Below are 17535 nucleotides of genomic sequence, written 5' to 3' on the forward strand. Positions count from 1 at the left end.
AAGAGCAGAGAGAGAAATGAATTCCGTTGCTTACAGCAGGGACTCAGAATCCCTGATATGCTGTGAGAATTGAAGACCAGACTCAGAACAGGTCTGTGCCCAAACAATTCGAGCTTCTACTTTTAAAAATTCACCTTTCCAGAAACAAATCTCTCACCGTTGCCACTTGTTACAGCCCCCATTCAGCCCCCAGCTGTGCCCTGGACACCATATGTGAATTGGTTGCCCCCCATCTATCTTCAGAGTTCGTACTGTTAGGTGACCTAAACTGGGACATGCTTAACACCCCGGCCATCCTACAATCTAAGCTAGATGCCCTCAATCTCACACAAATTATCAAGAAACCTACCAGGTACAACCCTAAATCCGTAACCATGGGCACCCACTTAGATATCATCCCGACCAACTTGCCCTCTAAAGACACCTCTGCTGTCTTCAACCAGGATCTCAGCGATCACTGCCTCATTGCCTGCATGTGTAATGGGTCCGTGGTCAAATGACCACCCCCTCATCACTGTCAAACGCTCCCTAAAACACTTCAGCAAGCAGGCCTTTCTAATCGACCTGGCCCGGGTATGCTGGAAGGATATTGACTTCATCCCGTCAGTAGAGGATGCCTGGTTGCTCTTTAAAAGCGCTTTCCTCACAATCTTAAATAAGCATGCCCCGTTCAAAAAATGTAGAACTAAGAACAGATATAGCCCTTGGTTCACCCCAGACTTGACTGCCCTTGACCAGCACAACCTTGACCAGCACAAAAACATCCTATGGCGTTCTGCATTAGCATCGAATATCCCCCACGATATGCAACTTTTCAGGGAAGTCAGGAACCAATATACTCAGTCATTTAGGAAAGCTAAGGCTAGCTTTTTCAAACACTTAATTCTAAAAGGTTTGGGACACTGTAAAGTCCATGGAGAATAAGAGCACATCCTCCCAGCTGCCCACTGCACTGAGGCTAGGAAACACTGTCACCACCGATAAATCTACGATAATCGGATCATTTCACCTGGCTACCCCTACCCCGGGCCAACAACCACTTGCAGCAACTTGCCCAAGCCCCCCTCGCTTCTCCTTCACCAAAATCCAGACAGCTGATGTTCTGGAAGAGCTGCAAAATCTGGATCCCACATATCCGTTGTGCTAGACAATCTGGACCCTTTCTTTCTAAAATCATCTGCACGTCTAGCACTCCAGTGTTAATGCTAAATTGTAATTATTTCGCCTCTATGGCCTATTTATTGCCATAACTCCCTACTCATCTACATTTGCACACACTGTATATAGATTTTTTATATTGTGTTTTTGACGATATGTTTGTTTATGTGTAACTCTGTTGTTTTTGTCGCACTGCTTTGCGTTATCTTGGCCAGGTCGCAGTTGCAAATGAGAACTTGTCCTCAACTGGCCTACCTGGTTAAATAAAGGTGAAATAAAAGGAATAAAATAAAAAGAACAGCTGACTAGACTGACTGCCTGGCACTTCTGATGATGTCATGGTATCAGCCTTCCCTAACAGGTTCTCCTGCCCTTAAAGGACCCGGCGAGAGAGAAAGACACACACACACATATATATACGCTCTGCATGTGGCCGCTCCACAGAGACTAGCCTACTACATAGAGACGGGAACTGATGACCAAGAAATAGTCCACTCCTAGAAATGCAGCAGTGGCTTGGGACTCTCCTGAGTGCATACAATAATTAAACCAGGGGTGAGTTTCCCAGAAAGTTACTGACACAGTAGCAGGACAGAGAAATGTGTATCTATTATAATAATAAATAGGTGGGTGCTTATATTTGGCCTATATGAATTGGAAATGTGCTTTTTGCTAATCCCAACTCCACAGAGACACCCTCAGAGAGTGGGGTCATGGCCAGGGTCAGCCATTATCAACGGCGACCCTGGAGAAAAGGGTTAAGTGGCTTGCTCAAGGGCACGTTGACAGATTTTTCACTTTGTCGGCTTGGGGATTCTGACCTTTAGGTTACTGGCTCAAAGCTCTAACTGTTAAGCTACCTGCCACCAGTGTGACTCATAAACACAGTCATTTAGGTGGTCAGTTGTTCTGATTGGAAGACTGATAAGGGTCTACTTACTTCCTTTAATTGTTGCAAGATTTGCAGTACATAATAGTTTGTACTGCAAATCTTTCAACAATTAAAGGAAGTATACCATAGCTGGCTTGATAATACAGGCTACTGTGAGGAATGAATTAATAGGTCATGCTAAGTGGTTAAACAGTGACGAAAAGTCTGCTGACAGACAAGACTGACTGTGTGATTGTATTACTGACTGTATCTCTGAGTCGTTATGTAAGAGATGTTTCCTGTTTTGAAATAACGATGTGTCAGGCGTACATGCAACAAGGAGTCTGTCTCAAACACACATTCTTCTGTGTTTTTATAAGCGCACTTTGAGTTTAGAAACAGGAAGTGTGTAATAATGTCACTGTACTCCGCCCTCCTTTGCAACAGCAAAAAAAAATAGTGAGGGAGGAAGTAAAAAATAGTGAGGGTTCTGTCCATTGAGTCCTGCTCTATCCGTCTGCTCGTGTGTTTGTTGACATAAGGATACCCTCTCTGCCCTGCAGATGGATTCTTCAGTGTAGGATGGCAGTCTGGACCTGAAACTCTTGTTTTGAAGAGGTTGTTGTTGTTGTTGTTGTTTCCATGCTGGCAGTTGCTGACTCTCCTCTACCTCTCTCTCACTGTCCTCATGCAGTCCTCCAGCTCAAACTACAGCAGAGACGCACCCGGGAGGAACTGGTCAGCCAAGGGATCATGCCACGTAAGTAGTGCCCAAACTCTTTATCCTTATCTCTATTGTCTAGAGCAGCAAATATAATAGAATATCACTCTGCATGCTTGACCAGCACAGTTTCTGTTCCGGTTCCATTGGACAGACAGGCCTGTTGTGTTGTGTTAGCGTTGTCATTTGCATTGTGTTGTCTTGTGTTTTGCGATGTTGTGTTATCAAGTGCGCCAGCCAGCTTCCCCTTCTGTGTCCACTTCCTGTTCTGTGCTCTGTTCAGTAGCTGAAGAGACTCAGTGTTCAGCTGTAGGAAGGAGGAAGTGCATGGGCTATCTCTCGGTTCTTACTGGAGCGAGAAGCTGACTAACTCCCTAACCTGCACCCTTCAGAAGGACCCTAACAAGGCCACAATTGTCACAGTCAGTGACAGCGTTGTCACTGACTCTCCTTGACAAGTGCACTCAGTCTGCACCCCGGTTGGGGTCTGTTCGATTTTCAGGATTTGCTTCTGTTATGACCTAGCCTGATCCAAGACCATGCTGACCGCGTCACTCTTGTTTTGCTTCACTTCAACAGTATGTATGTAAGCTTGCGAGAGCTCCGGATGGTTGTGCTAGGCTAGTTACGATGGGTCACAAAGTGCAAAGTGGCTAACCTGGCCCTAAGATGGGCCTCTCCTCTGTGCTCCCACTCTTATTACACAACAACAACAGGTCAGGGGAACTGTGTATCTACTGTGTATCTACTGTGTATCTACACAGTTACCCTGCACAGAGAGACAGACAGACATACAGGACTTTATTCCAGATTAGTCCAGATTACTGAGGATCAGGTTGTCTTCCTGTGGGGGAGGCATTACAACCCAACCTTTATAAGTCACTTGTTATGACTAAGGCCCAAGGCTATAGCAGAATACAGGGCCTTGACGGTAAAACCGTTGTCTGTTGACGGTAGTGCTCATGTCATGGATTTACAGTCAAGGTACAGTTGGATATATAAATAATGGATCCTCCATGATCCATTTGCATGTATTTGGAAACAAATGTTGACTTGATATGAGTGGTTAGGCCAATATTTAGGCCTGCTAGTCTGTGACCCCATCCCCCCGGTTGACCTCCTAACCTCTGGCTTGACCCCTTCCTGTAAGCCAGCATTACGTCCCACAATGGACGGACACACACACACACACACACACACACACACAGGTGATGTGATGATGAAATCTCCAGTGTCCCTCCATCATCCTCTTCAACTTTCCACTGTGTGTGTCTTGTACTTGTTTTGGTGTGTATGTTTGTGTGCTTACGTGTATGTCCACATTTGTGTTTTGATGGGGGCTGCTGGGGTGAGATGCTTAGTGACACACACAGACAAACACAGACAGGGACATGCTGAGGACCAATATAGTTGAAGAGTGATGGATGTAGAAAGTCCCCCTCTCAGAAAGACTTTCCATCACTCCTCTCTCTCATCTGTCCGCCCCTCCTTAAAGATCCTGTCTGGTCTGTTATTCAGATCTTTATTGATTGTTCTCAGACGTACACCTCTCTCATACTATAGCAGGCTCATACTATAGCAGGCTGTTCCTCCTTCACTGTTCTGCTGAAACAGGTCAGGCACCACACACTGTTCTATTTTCTCTTACTGTTTGGTGGTTATAACTCCTCTGACCTTTTCATATAGAGTTCTGCTTTGAGTGTGTGTTCTCACACTGTCAATCTCCAGTGGTGGTGAAGAGCTCACAGCATAGTCTGTGCTCCTTCGTTCATTTTCTCTTCCTTCCTCGTTTCTCCCTCTTTCCCTCACTGTCCACAGCACTGAAGAGTCCGGCAGCCTTCCACGAGCAGCGGAGGAGTCTGGAGAGAGCCAGGGTGAGTCTCCACGTCGGTCTTTCTTTCTGTAGTTCAATATGTGCACTCTTTGTTGAACTGCTGTCCTCTCTCTGAGACCACACTCATCTCTCTCTCTCTCTCTCTCTCCTTTTCCACCCTTCTCCTCTCCCATACTTATTTCATCTCTCCCTTCGCACTATCTCTTCTCCCACCCCCCTCTCCTCCCTTCCAGACTGAGGACTATCTGAAGAGGAAGATCAGGAGTCGTCCTGAGCGCTCAGAGCTGGTCAGGATGCACATACTGGAGGGTGAGTCACAGCGCCCCCTCTCTGATCACCACAGAACTACACCGTCACACGCTACTTCTCGACGTGTTTACATTGAGCCAACTATACCACGTCTGTTTGTGCTGCTCTATATACATAAGTATGTTTAGTTATGCACTTGTTTGTGGACTTTGTGTACCTAATTGAGTGGTGTCTGTACATCCTTGTGAAACCGCATGTGTTTTTCTCTTCACACAGAGACGTCAGCAGAGCCGTCTCTGCAGGCCAAGCAGCTGCAGCTGAAGAGGGCCAGGCTGGCTGATGACCTCAATGATAAGATCTCCCACAGACCTGGTCCTATAGAGCTCATCCACAAGAACATCCTGCCTGTAGACCTGGACGGTCCTCTGCAACACTCCCTACTGGGTATGGACACGCACTGTCTACTGCAATACACACACAGTTCAAATGTTCCTCAAAATGTTATCATTACAATATCACAATGTCACAGTACTGAACTGGTGTCAGGACATTGTTATTGCTAAATCCTCATGGTGGAGACTGTGAGACCATCATTAGTCATTCTGGTTTGGCAATCTCCTCTTGGTGCATTGCCAATTACTAATCTCACAGTTTGAAATACAGATGTTTGTTGTAGTGATACTGAACCTCAACTACCAACTAGTTTTTGTAGAAGATCATTTGTTTGGTGAGAAGAACGGTGAAATATAGGTTTAATTCATCTCTCTACTAGAGGTCGACCGAATATGATTTTTCAACGCCGATACCGATTATTGGAGGATCGAAAATCGGCCAATTTTTGTATATTATTATTTATTAATTTATTTGTAATAATGACAATTACAACAATACTGAATGAACACTTATTTTAACTTAATATAGTACATCAATCAAATCAATTTAGCCTCAAGTAAATAATGAAACATGTTCAATTTGGTTTAAATAATGCAAAAACAAAGTGTTGGAGACAAGTAAAAGTGCAATATGTGCTATGTAAGAAAGCTAACGTTTCAGTTCCTTGCTCAACATGAGAACATGTGAAAGCTGGTGGTTCCTTTTAACATGAGTCTTCAATATTCCCAGGTAAGAAGTTTTAGGTTGTAGTTATTATAGGAATTATAGGACTATTTCCCTCTATACCATTTGTATTTCATTAACCTTTGACTATTGGATGTTCTTATAGGCACTTTAGTATTGCCAGTGTAACAGTATAGCTTCCGTCCCTCTCCTCGCTCCTCCCTGGGCTCGAACCAGCAACACAACGACAACAGCCACCATTGAAGCAGCGTTACCCATGCAGAGCAAGGGGAACAACTACTAGAAGGCTCAGAGCGAGTGACGTTTGAAACGCTATTAGCGCGCTCTAACTAGCTAGCCATTTCACTTCGGTTACACCAGACTCATCTCGGGAGTTGATAGGCTTGAAGTCATAAACAGCGCAATGCTTGACGAACAACGAAGAGCTGCTGGCAAAACGCACGAAAGTGCTGTTTGAATGAATGTTTACGCGCCTGCTTCTGCCTACCACCGCTCAGTCAGATACTTAGATTCTTGTATGCTTGTATGCTCAGTCAGATTATATGCAACGCAGGACACGCTAGATAATATCTAGTAATATCATCAACCATGTGTAGTTAACTAGTGATTATGATTGATTGTTTTTTATAAGATAAGTTTAATGCTAGCTAGCAATTTACCTTGGCTTACTGCATTCGCGTAACAGGCAGTCTCCTTGTGGAGTGCAACGAGAGAGAGGCAGGTCGTTATTGGGTTGGACTAGTTAACTGTAAGGTGCAAGATTGGATCCCCCGAGCTGACAAGGTGAAAATCTGTCGTTCTGCCCCTGAATAAGGCAGTTAACCCACCGTTCCTAGGCCGTCATTGAAAATAAGAATGTGTTCTTAACTGACTTGCCTAGTTAAATAAAGGTATCAAAAATATATATTTTTTAAAAATCGGCAACTCTGCACCCAAAAATACCGATTTCCGATTGTTATGAAAACTTGAAATCGGCCATTCTGATTAATCGGTCGACCTCTACTCTCTACCACACACAGATTCTCCAAAGGGTGCAGGAGAGTCCTCATTGGACGAGGACAGCAGTGATGCGTTTTCTCCGGACACTCTAGCCAATCACGACTCTCCACTGGGTGCTGTCTCCCAGCTGTCACCCTCTGACATGCTCACTCAGAACGGGGACATGTCCCCTTCACAGGTACAGATCATTCTAAAAATCATTTTTATTTTTGTACAGTACTTATAGCCACAGAATGGAGATTACATAGACAAGTAATCACATGAGTTGTCCTATTATTGGCGCTTCAACTGACCAATTAGATGTTTTCTTAGTTCCTTACCCAGGTCCCCCCTCCCCCTCCTCCGCTGTTGCTGAATGACCATGACTCCTTGCAACGACAGAAGCTGACCAATGGGACAGTGATGCCAGTTGCTTCCCGCCCTGTCAGTGGTCAAACCAAGGTGAGGGACATCCCCTGTTGTTAGTCTGAATATCTTGCTATGAAGGTTGGAATGTAATACTTTCTGTATACAATCATATCTTACTTACTCTTACCCTCCCTCCCTTGATCTCGCTCGCTCGCTCACTCTATAGATCCCTCCCTCTCTCCCTGTAACTCTGTTCCAGTCCAAGCCCAGCTTGGAGCGCCTCTCCCAGAGGCCTAAGAAGTCAAAAGACGTGAAGCCCAAGGTGAAGAAGCTGAAGTACCACCAGTACATCCCTCCGGACCAGAAGGCTGACCGGGAGCCACCCCCTCAGCTGGACTCCACCTACGCCAAGATCCTCCACCAGCAGCAACTCTTCCTCCAGCTGCAGATCCTCAACCAGCAGCAGCAGCAGCACTACAACTACCACACCATCCTCCCAGCACCACCCAAGTGAGTGTGTGAGTGTGTGTGTGTGTGTGGTGTGTGTGTGTGTGTGTGTGTGTGTGTGTGTGTGTGTGTGTGTGTGTATTGGGATTGGAATTGGAATTGGCAATGTGTGTTTGAAAATAAGAGGCATCACAAAATTCACTCCATGCTGTTTAATGGCATGTGGTTTTGTGTGTTAAAGCGACTGTGCCACCCTGTGTGCGTGTGGACTCACTTCTCTGTTTCTTGTTTCTCCTCAGACCACCTGCAGAGCAGCCAACTTCAACAAACCCCGGCCCCTCCCCATCACGCAGTGTTCCCCCGACGACCCCGGCCCCTTCCAATCAGCATGGGCCAAGTCGTCAGAGCCAAACCCCTGTAGGAGGGGCCAAACCTTTGACGCTACCAGCCAACCTGGATGACTTCAAAGTGAGTAGATGCCAGATGGTGAAGCGTGATTAATCACTCGAGAGAATGCATTTCCACTGCTCCAGAGTCCAATGGCGGCGAGCTTTACACCACTCAAACGGGCGCTTGGCATTGCGCATTGTGATCTTAGGCTTGCGTTTGGCTGCCGATGAGCAGTTCTAGTGCTGACCTTGCTTCCAGAGGCAGTTTGGAACTTGGTAGTGTTGAGTGTTGCAAACAAAGTCAGCACTCAGCGGTGCTGTTCTGTGAGCTTGTGTGACCTACCACTTCGCGGCTGAACCGTTGTCTCTCCTAGACATTTCCACTTCACAATAACAGCACTTACAGTTGACCAGGGCAGCTCTAGCAGGGCAGAAATTTGACGAACTGACTTTTTGGAAAGGTGGCATCTTATGACGGTGCCACGTTGAAAGTCACTGAGCTCTTCAGTAAGGCCATTCTACAGTCAATGTTTGTCTGTGGAGATTGCATGGCTGTGTGCTCGATTTCATAACGGGTGTTGCTGAAATAGCCGAGTCCACTCATTTGAATGGAGTGTGCACATACTTTTGTATATATATAGTGTACTTAACAAGGGGGTAAGGATCAGAATCATAACTCTTCTTCTCCCCTGCAGGTTGCTGAGCTGAAACAGGAGCTGAAACTGCGGAGTCTGACCGTATCTGGCACTAAGATGGACCTTATCGAGAGGCTGAGGAACTACCAGGAGCAGAATGGTGGAGGTGGAGCTGGTGTTACTGCGACTCTAACACCTAAACCCAGCCTACCAACCCCACAGCACGCCTCAACTCAACCTGCTGGCTTCACCATCTCTGCCCCCCCCCATGCAGGGACCAATACCCTCACCCACCAATCAGGAGAGGCAGGCGGGAAGATACCTGCTTTCTCATTGGCTCAGAGTGCTGCTCCAGCCCGTATTATGAGGTTTGGGAGTACAAACTCCTCCCCTCCTGTGTCTCCCAACCCGTCAGAACGGTCGCTGGCGGTAATGAGCCCCGATGAGACCAGCTGTAATGGAGACTTATATGGGGAGATGGTGAGCTCTCCCCTGACCCAGCTCAGCCTGCACCCTTCCCCAGCCTCCATCAAAGAGGAGAACCAGGGTCACTTACCCACCTGCAGCCTCTCCCAGTCTCGGCTTTCACCCACTGCGCCTCAGCCTGCCACCCCACCTCAGGAGCCCCCAGGAGCCCCTGGGGCAGCCATGGAGGCCTCCCCCTTGGACAAGGACCAGTTGCTCCAGGAGAAGGACAAGCAGATTGAGGAACTGACACGCATGCTGAGGCAGAAACAGAGGCTGGTGGAGACCCTGCGCTCGCAACTGGAGCACGGGAAACAGACAGGATTGAAAGAGATGCAGGGTGTGGTGATAAACAGTTATGCCCAGCAGGCCCAAACCAAAACCACCTCCATCAGAGCCTCAACCATTCTCTATCCCACTCTCACCAACGGAGAGATGGTGAGGGTCAAGAAGGAGGTAGAGACGCAAGAAGAGATGGAGGGGTTGGACGAAGCTCAGCCTAAGGGACAGCCTCAGCCGACACAGTGCTCCCAGCAGACTCTGCTCAAACTGCAGCAGATCCACCGGATACAGGTTCAACAACAGACACAACAACTACTTCAGACACAACAACAACAGCAGACACAACAACAGCAGTCCCAACAGCTCCAGCAACAAAAACAGCAACAACAGACACAGCAGATGCAGCAGCAGAAGACATCAGCCCAGATGCTACTCCAGCAACAGCAGCAGCTGCAGCAGCTGATCATCCAGCAGACCCAGCAGAAACAGCTCCAGCTGCAGCACAAACAGCTGCAGGCCCAGCAGAGGAAGCAGCAGAGACAGGCCCAGAGACAGCAGCAGAACAAACAACTGAGTCAGACCGTCACCACACAACAGGTACATTCAGTCATTACAGATCTATATCGTACAGTCTATAGATCTACATTATAGGTATACACTGAAACCATACATGCATTTTTAATGGGATAAATTTGTCTGAAACCCGAAAACTATTCTTGACCTCAGCGGGCAAAGACCTGGGTCTGTCTCTTCCCCATCTCTGTTGGGCCGTTGGTTTGAATATGTCTGTTCTCTACTCCTATTCTCTCCAGGTCACTCCGGTCTTCATTGGCCAACAGAATGAAACCCAGGTCCCCGCCCAGACCTTCTCATTGGACCTCCTCAAGTCGGGCACCACGCCCACCCTTGTCACCGACGGCAACGGCAACCACTACCTGATAGCACTGACCAATCACAATGCAGAGGGCCAGAACGGCATGACCTCATTGGGCAAAACTAGTGGATCACAACGCATCACACTGCAGGTACAGTTACGCTGGAAATCTGCTAATAAGTGTTACAGGTTTCTATGTTAAAACCTCTCTAGGCTAGGTGTAACGCTACCGTCCCACCTGACCAACATTCAGTGAAAGTGCAGGGCGCCAAATTCAAACAACAGAAATCTCATAATTAAAATGTCTCAAACATACAATTATTATACACCATTTTTTGTTATACACCAACTTCTTGTTAATCCAACCACAGTGTCTGATTTCAAAAAGGCTTCACGGTGAAAGCATACCATGCGATTATCTGAGAACAGCAATGAGAGGAGTCACAAAAAGCAGAAATACAGAGAGAATGAATCACTAACCTTTGATCTTCATCAGATGGCACTCATAGGACTTCATGTTACACAATACATGTGTGTTTTGTTCGATGAAGTTCATATTTATATACAAAAATCTCAGTTTACATTGGCGCGTTATGTTCAGTAATGTTTTGCTTCCAAAACATCTGGTGATTTTGCAGAGAGCCACATCAATTTACAGAAATACTCATCATAAATGTTGATGAAAGATACAAGTGTTATACATAGGTTTCGAGATAAACTTCTCCTTAATGCAACCGCTGTGTCAGATTTCAAAAAAGCTTTACGGTGAAAGCACACCATGCAATTATCTGAGGACAGTGCTGAGCCACCCAAACAAGCCATACAGATACCCGCCAAGTTGTGGAGTCAACAGAAGTCAGAAATAGCGTTATAAATATTCACTTACCTTTGATGATCTTCATCAGAATGCACTCCCAGGAATCCCAGTTCCACAATAAATGTTTGTTTTGTTCGATAAAGTCCATATTTATACATTTACATTTACATTTAAGTCATTTAGCAGACGCTCTTATCCAGAGCGACTTACAAATTGGTGCTTTCACCTTATGACATCCAGTGGAACAGCCACTTTACAATAGTGCATCTAGGTCTTTTAAGGGGGGGGGGGTGAGAAGGATTACTTTATCCTATCCTAGGTATTCCTTAAAGAGGTGGGGTTTCAGGTGTCTCCGGATACCTCCTTTATGTTCGCACTCTTAGTTCACCAATCCAAATGCACAAGGCGCGGGTACGAAGTCCAGACGAAAAGTCAAAAAAGTTCCATTACAGTTCGTAGAAACATGTCAAACGATGTATATAATCAATCTTTAGGATGTTTTTATCATAAATCTTCAATAATATTCCAACCGGACAATTCCTTTGTCATTAAAAAGGAAAGGGAACGGAGCTTGTGCTCACGGCCACGCGCGATAAACAACTCATAGCTTTCAGCTGAGCCATCTACTGTGAGTGGTCTTATTCGCTCCCCTTTCACAATAGAAGCCTGAAACAACTTTCTAAAGACTGTTGACATCTAGTGGAAGCCTTAGGAAGTGCAGTCTGACCCCATTTACACTGTATATTGGATAGGTAATCACTTGAAAAACTACAAACCTCAGATTTCCCACTTCCTGGTTGGATTTTTCTCAGGTTTTCGCCTGCCATATGAGTTATGTTATACTCACAGACATCATTCAAACAGTTAACTTCAGAGTGTTTTCTATCCAAATCTAATAATAATATGCATACCCTAGCTTCTGGGCCTGAGTAGCAGGCAGTTTACTCTGGGCACGCTTTTCATCCGGACGTGATAAGTACTGCCCCCTATCCCAAAGAAGTTTAAGAGAGAAAATTATTGTGAAATATGGTAGCACAGTGCAGTAAACTGTCCGTGGCCTCGTGGAAATCGAGTTAGCATAATACAAAAATCCACAATAAACTGTCAGTTTAAGCTAGAGACATGTTTTTTTGCATCAGATGCGTCTCAATCCACCACATCCGCCAATTGCACTTCTGCATCGATTTTATACACCTTTCAGCAACCAAGTGTGGCTGAAATATCCAAATCCACTCATTTGAAGGGGTGTCCACATACGTTTGTATGTATAGTGTATCTCTCGGATATAGGACTGACACTTCAGAACAAACTTCCTTTAGATTTGTTTTGGGGGATATCTGTTGTTCCATGTAGTGAATCCGTTATTCAATGCTTTTGTATGGGTTAATAGCAGTAAATCAAATAGCTAAATGACCTTCTTAAAACAATTCCATATAGCTTAGTACAGTGGTCACCAACTCGATTGACTGGTCAATCTCCAAGCCATTCGTAGTCGATCACCAAACATTTCTGTTAAAAAAAACAACGATAAAGCCTTGCGTTCCTATTTTTTGTTATTCGTTTCACACTGTTGAAAGCAGGTGCACTTGATTCAACAGCCCTAGTGCCGGGAAGGCAAAGTGTTCCAATTTTGAACCATTTCATGTCTGAAGGTAGAACTCTGCCTACCCACCAGGCCCAGAGAGCAAATCAAGTGCATCTATAGGCCTACTGCTGGCCAATCAGATAGCTCAGATCAGTGTCTGCAGTTTCCTCGCAACATAAACTGAATAAAGAAGCTATGTACGCACAGCAATGTTGACCATGTGAGATTTCAAAACTTTGAAAACCATGGCTAGAGAGACTCAACAAATACAGAACCTTTGTTTTTCATTCAGAACTCAATATATTCATTTAAATCAGGCATTGACAAATGGCATTGACAAAATTGACACCCTAGACTTTGGTCAAAATAACTGCAATTAAGCGCTTCCTATAGCCATCGATGAGCTTCCTGCACCAATCTTCCATCAAGTTTTGTCTTGCAGCCACGTCCAGGGAGGTTGGCTACAGTGGCATGGGCCTTTGAACATCTTGATAACATTATGTACTGTGGAAACAGGAACATCAACGTCTCTGGAGATGGGACTTGTAGCCTTGAGATTGTCCAGGCTTGGCTACAATCTTGTGTCTGACCTCCTCAGATAATTCTCTGGTTTTCTTTTCTCCATGCTCATTGCGGTACACACAGTGACACAAAACAGGAGAATTAGTACTTTTCTCTATTCAAACTTTTATATTGCAGGCACCTGCAAAGTAAAGGAGAGTCACCAGCTTGAAATCAAATTATTTCTAACTACTTCTAGAAGGTGCCAATAATATTGTCTGTGACATTTTAGTATTTCTTAGTAAATATATATGTTTTTTAACTGTAAACCAAAGACATGTATATGTGGATACCTACATTATTATTTATTTTTTTCAACATTTTTCTGGAAGAAATGGTGCAAGGGTGCAAATATTTTTGGCCACAACTGTATTACTAGTGTGATCATATACCATTTTTTTGGGGGGGGAGGGGGGGGGGGTATAATTTCAAAGTGGTCTGAGAAGAACAACATTGGAAGGGCAATTCAAGCATTGCCAATGTGCAGTGATAATGTATTGGGCCTATAGCCTACTGCACAAACATCATTACTACAGAAGTATTTTTAATTGGTTAATCTCTGCTTGCATTTTGACTCCGTGATTTTAACTCTCCCAGTCATATTGTCAACAAGGCAGCCTTATGTATCGTTCAAAAACGTACCATTTCCCTTGTCCATAAAATATGTTAGTTTTCATTGGGAAGGCACATAAAGCGTTTTTATCAAAAGCCATCACTTTTACATGTGAAATCCTACTCATTACTCCACATGCTTAACCTTTGTTTTTTTCTGCTTTTTTCAACGTCGGCCAGAGCGGGACTCACACCAGGGATGCAGCCCGGTCCAAAACAAATGCAATCATTTTTCACCCGGGCCAGCTTAATCAAAATCCATCCATGTTTAAAGGTGAATTCAATCTCCCTGTTTTGTCCTCTAGCGATTGCAGTCAACTCCAGGCAAACTCCCCAGCCAATCCCCAGCTGAGATACTCAGCTCTGACACTCAATCAAAACAACAGTTACAACCAGGCCCTGTCAACCAGCCTATCAAAAAGGTATGAGAATTACAACAAATCAAGGCAAATACAAAGTCTGCTCTCACACACACACAATTTTAGCTGTCACTGTCTGGCAATACTCTTAATATCATCACTGTCCTTTTTCTCTCCTTCAGGAACAGAAGGCGGTTCTACATCTGGAGACCAATGGCATGACCAATGGAGTAACAGAGTCAAGTCAGTCTGTCTCCGCTCCGCCCAATCTCCATCCTTTCTTTGACGAGGTGTCCAACTCGTCTGAAAGCCCAAGCACAGCTTCCCCCTTCCTCAAGGTAAGACCAATTCTGCAATGATCATTCATGGCATGTCCACTATCATCTCATATTTGGCTTTTCATTCATCTGCATCTATATTTTTTACTTGCATTTATTTCTTTGTAGCCTATTTCCTTTCCCCTTCCCTCATCCTTTCTTGATTCTCTCCTTCCACCCTTTCAGAGAGAAGTGTGTCCGACCTTTGACCGGCACACATTGTTCACCCCTCCCTCTCCTAAACAGACCTCTTTCTCCTCCACTCAACGCCTCAAAGTATGTCCTTCACTCCTGCCATGTCCCTCTGCACATGTCTATCCATGTCTTTCCTGTTCATTATTTTTCTCTTCCATCTTTTATTTTCTCTGTCCATCTGTTAGCATTGGTCTTATCTCAAATTTGCTCAGTATGTTGTTGATTGTATAGTACAGTACACGATTGCCGGTTTTGTTAAACAGCCATGAGTACTGTAAACGTCTTCTCTGCCCCCAGGAGAACGGCCTGAGCAGTCAACAGATGGACGACCTGTTTGACATTCTCTTGAAGAGTGGAGGTAATCGAACAGAGCAGTGTACACACAACACTCACACAAATATCTTCATAATGTCTTACATGCTGACCACACCGCTCGCGTTGCCAAGCCCTAAAATAGAAGTCGGTTCTCTTTGTGACGCTGAACGCGGTGCAAGTCCAGCTTCTCCCATCTCCTCGTTTGGTTTATAGAAGCAGATACCCGCGTGGGTGATTGAAAGATTAACTGAGTTTGGTCGGTTGTCATGGTAACTATGAAAGTTAGATGCCAATCGCCATATAAAGTCCAAACAAGAAAAGGCCTGGAAGGAGGAGAGATGACTTGAAACGATTCGGTTGACCGTTTTATGTGTGGATTAATTGTCAGAGTAGAGGACCTTGTGCATTTCAGGTAAGATAACAACTCAACCTTTATATCCCAGGACAGATTAGCTAGCAACAGCAGGCTAGCTAGCTAAATTTCCATAAATGTTTAATGATTTTCAACCTGTACCCAAATAAATATATTTCAACCTGCTTGTCATGATCGCGTTTGGTGTGGGGGGACAAAATCAATTTGCGCACGATGGCCGATGCGCGTGGCCGGTTTAGGTACGGTGTTACTGCCAATACATGAGCGCCAACCCATTTGTTTGATAATTGTTAGTATTTATGCTTTTTCTTTCTCTTCCCCACCCAGAAATCTCTGGATTCCGAGCAGACCCTTCCCTGGCCCTCCTCCACTCCAACCCCCCCACCCCTCCCTCGTCCCCTCTCCACCTGTCGCCCCCACACCCCCCGAGCCCTCCCTACCCGCCCTGCCCTCCCAGCAGCCATTGCCCTGCCCAGGAAGTAGTCGTCTGGAGGATTTCCTGGAGAGCACCACCGGCACGCCCCTCCTGGGAGTGGAGCCTGACGGTGGCCTGACTTTGATTGACGACCTCCACAGCCAAATGCTTAGCACCTCCAGCATCCTGGACCATCCCCCCTCCCCGATGGACATGGACACCAGTGACCTGGGCTTCTCCCCCCACCCAGCAGGGCTTGACTTCGGGGACCCAGCCCTGGACAGCATGGACTGGCTAGACATCTCCATGGGAGGTGGAGGGGGAACGAGTCTTGCCCCTCTGGGCCCCCACACGCTCCCCAGTGTGTTCTCAGTAGACTTTCTGGACAGCTCGGACCTCACTCTGCACTGGGACTCCTGTTTGTAGCTTCTACGGAGTGAGGAGTGGTAAAGACTCACACACAAAGACACACGCTCACGCATACTGCGTACAGGCTCTTATCTCTCTCACGCAAACACTCTTACTCGATAAGCAGGTCCACCACTCTGGAGGTTCACTGGCCCAGCCACATTCACTGAGACCGGGGGCCTGGCCCTGCATTCACTCTAGTTGGACAGGCTGAAGAGCAAAACTGACTTTAGATCAGAGGCAGTGGGTGAGAGGTGGTACTGCATTAGTGGAGCTTGGTCTATGACACACCCTTATGGTGACAAAGGGTAATACACGTGGAGGGCAGACCCAAAGTGTCAGTGGTGCCTGCACTGATTGGTGGAAAGCTGTAATGAACCAACCTCATTGGTGGAAAATAATGAATCGAACCTCATTAGTGCAAACCAGAGGAACGTTTACAATGGTATTTAATGTTTAGCTCAACGGAAACTGCACTGCACTGAACGACCAGTGGAAAAGCGGGTTGATTATGGTGGCCCAGAGGGAGGTTGTGTATGGTGTGTGCTGCACGAGTTTATACGATTTTCAAATGGTCACACCAATATTGATCAACCACACCTCGCTGCACTATCCAAACAGAAGCAAATGTACGTCAAAGGCTGTTGAACGGTACACGCCATTTTGGGGAAGCGTGTCCGCCACGCAACGTAGCAAACGTTGTATTGAATTGAACGCACCCCAATTGGTGAAATGAACCTCATTGGAGGAGGCAGTTACTGGAGGTGTTTGCTAGACCACTATGCATTACTGTATGTGAGGGGTGTATTATTGATTGTCCATGTTTTTCTTCCCAGTTGCATAGAATTGCAGGTGGGGAATAAAGTGGTCATGGCTTGGTTTCCAAACAACTTGGACCTTGTCATTTTATATGAAAAAAATATATATAAAAAATTAAATAAACTTGAAAATATGTGTGTTGTTTTTATTATACCATACATAACCTTTTGTAAATGCACACTGATTTGGTGACTGTCTATACCTTGGTACAGTTTTTGTGGCACTGGACATAGCCACTGGAGGGCGACATTATCATTGACAAAATACTGCTTGAGAGTACCCATCACAGATCAACTGCACTTTTTGTTTTTAGGCCAAGTTAACTGGTCTTTAACCTAAATTAATGTGTACATTCATGTGAGAAATCAGCATTTGAGAACTGCTTTGGATGTACATGTGCCCAGAGAGAT

The 17535-nt window shown here is 45.5% G+C and overlaps 1 protein-coding gene across 1 annotated transcript in view; it reads left to right on the top strand.

The window, feature by feature from the left end:
- The window catches only part of LOC115144171 (myocardin-related transcription factor A-like), a 44079-nt gene extending 26821 nt beyond the window's left edge, over positions 1 to 17258 (top strand). The window contains 16 exon segments of the mRNA XM_065002488.1: positions 2724 to 2789; positions 4569 to 4624; positions 4818 to 4893; positions 5110 to 5277; positions 6930 to 7087; positions 7222 to 7350; positions 7517 to 7767; positions 8004 to 8172; positions 8789 to 10072; positions 10288 to 10500; positions 14230 to 14346; positions 14466 to 14621; positions 14787 to 14876; positions 15093 to 15153; positions 15811 to 15903; positions 15906 to 17258. Coding sequence (XP_064858560.1) covers positions 2724 to 2789; positions 4569 to 4624; positions 4818 to 4893; positions 5110 to 5277; positions 6930 to 7087; positions 7222 to 7350; positions 7517 to 7767; positions 8004 to 8172; positions 8789 to 10072; positions 10288 to 10500; positions 14230 to 14346; positions 14466 to 14621; positions 14787 to 14876; positions 15093 to 15153; positions 15811 to 15903; positions 15906 to 16324 — 3506 coding nt within the window. The 3' untranslated portion in view covers positions 16325 to 17258.
- The last annotated feature ends 277 nt before the right edge of the window (positions 17259 to 17535 follow it).

This window comes from Oncorhynchus nerka, linkage group LG16 (assembly GCF_034236695.1).
Source record: "Oncorhynchus nerka isolate Pitt River linkage group LG16, Oner_Uvic_2.0, whole genome shotgun sequence".
Lineage (NCBI taxonomy): Eukaryota > Metazoa > Chordata > Actinopteri > Salmoniformes > Salmonidae > Oncorhynchus > Oncorhynchus nerka.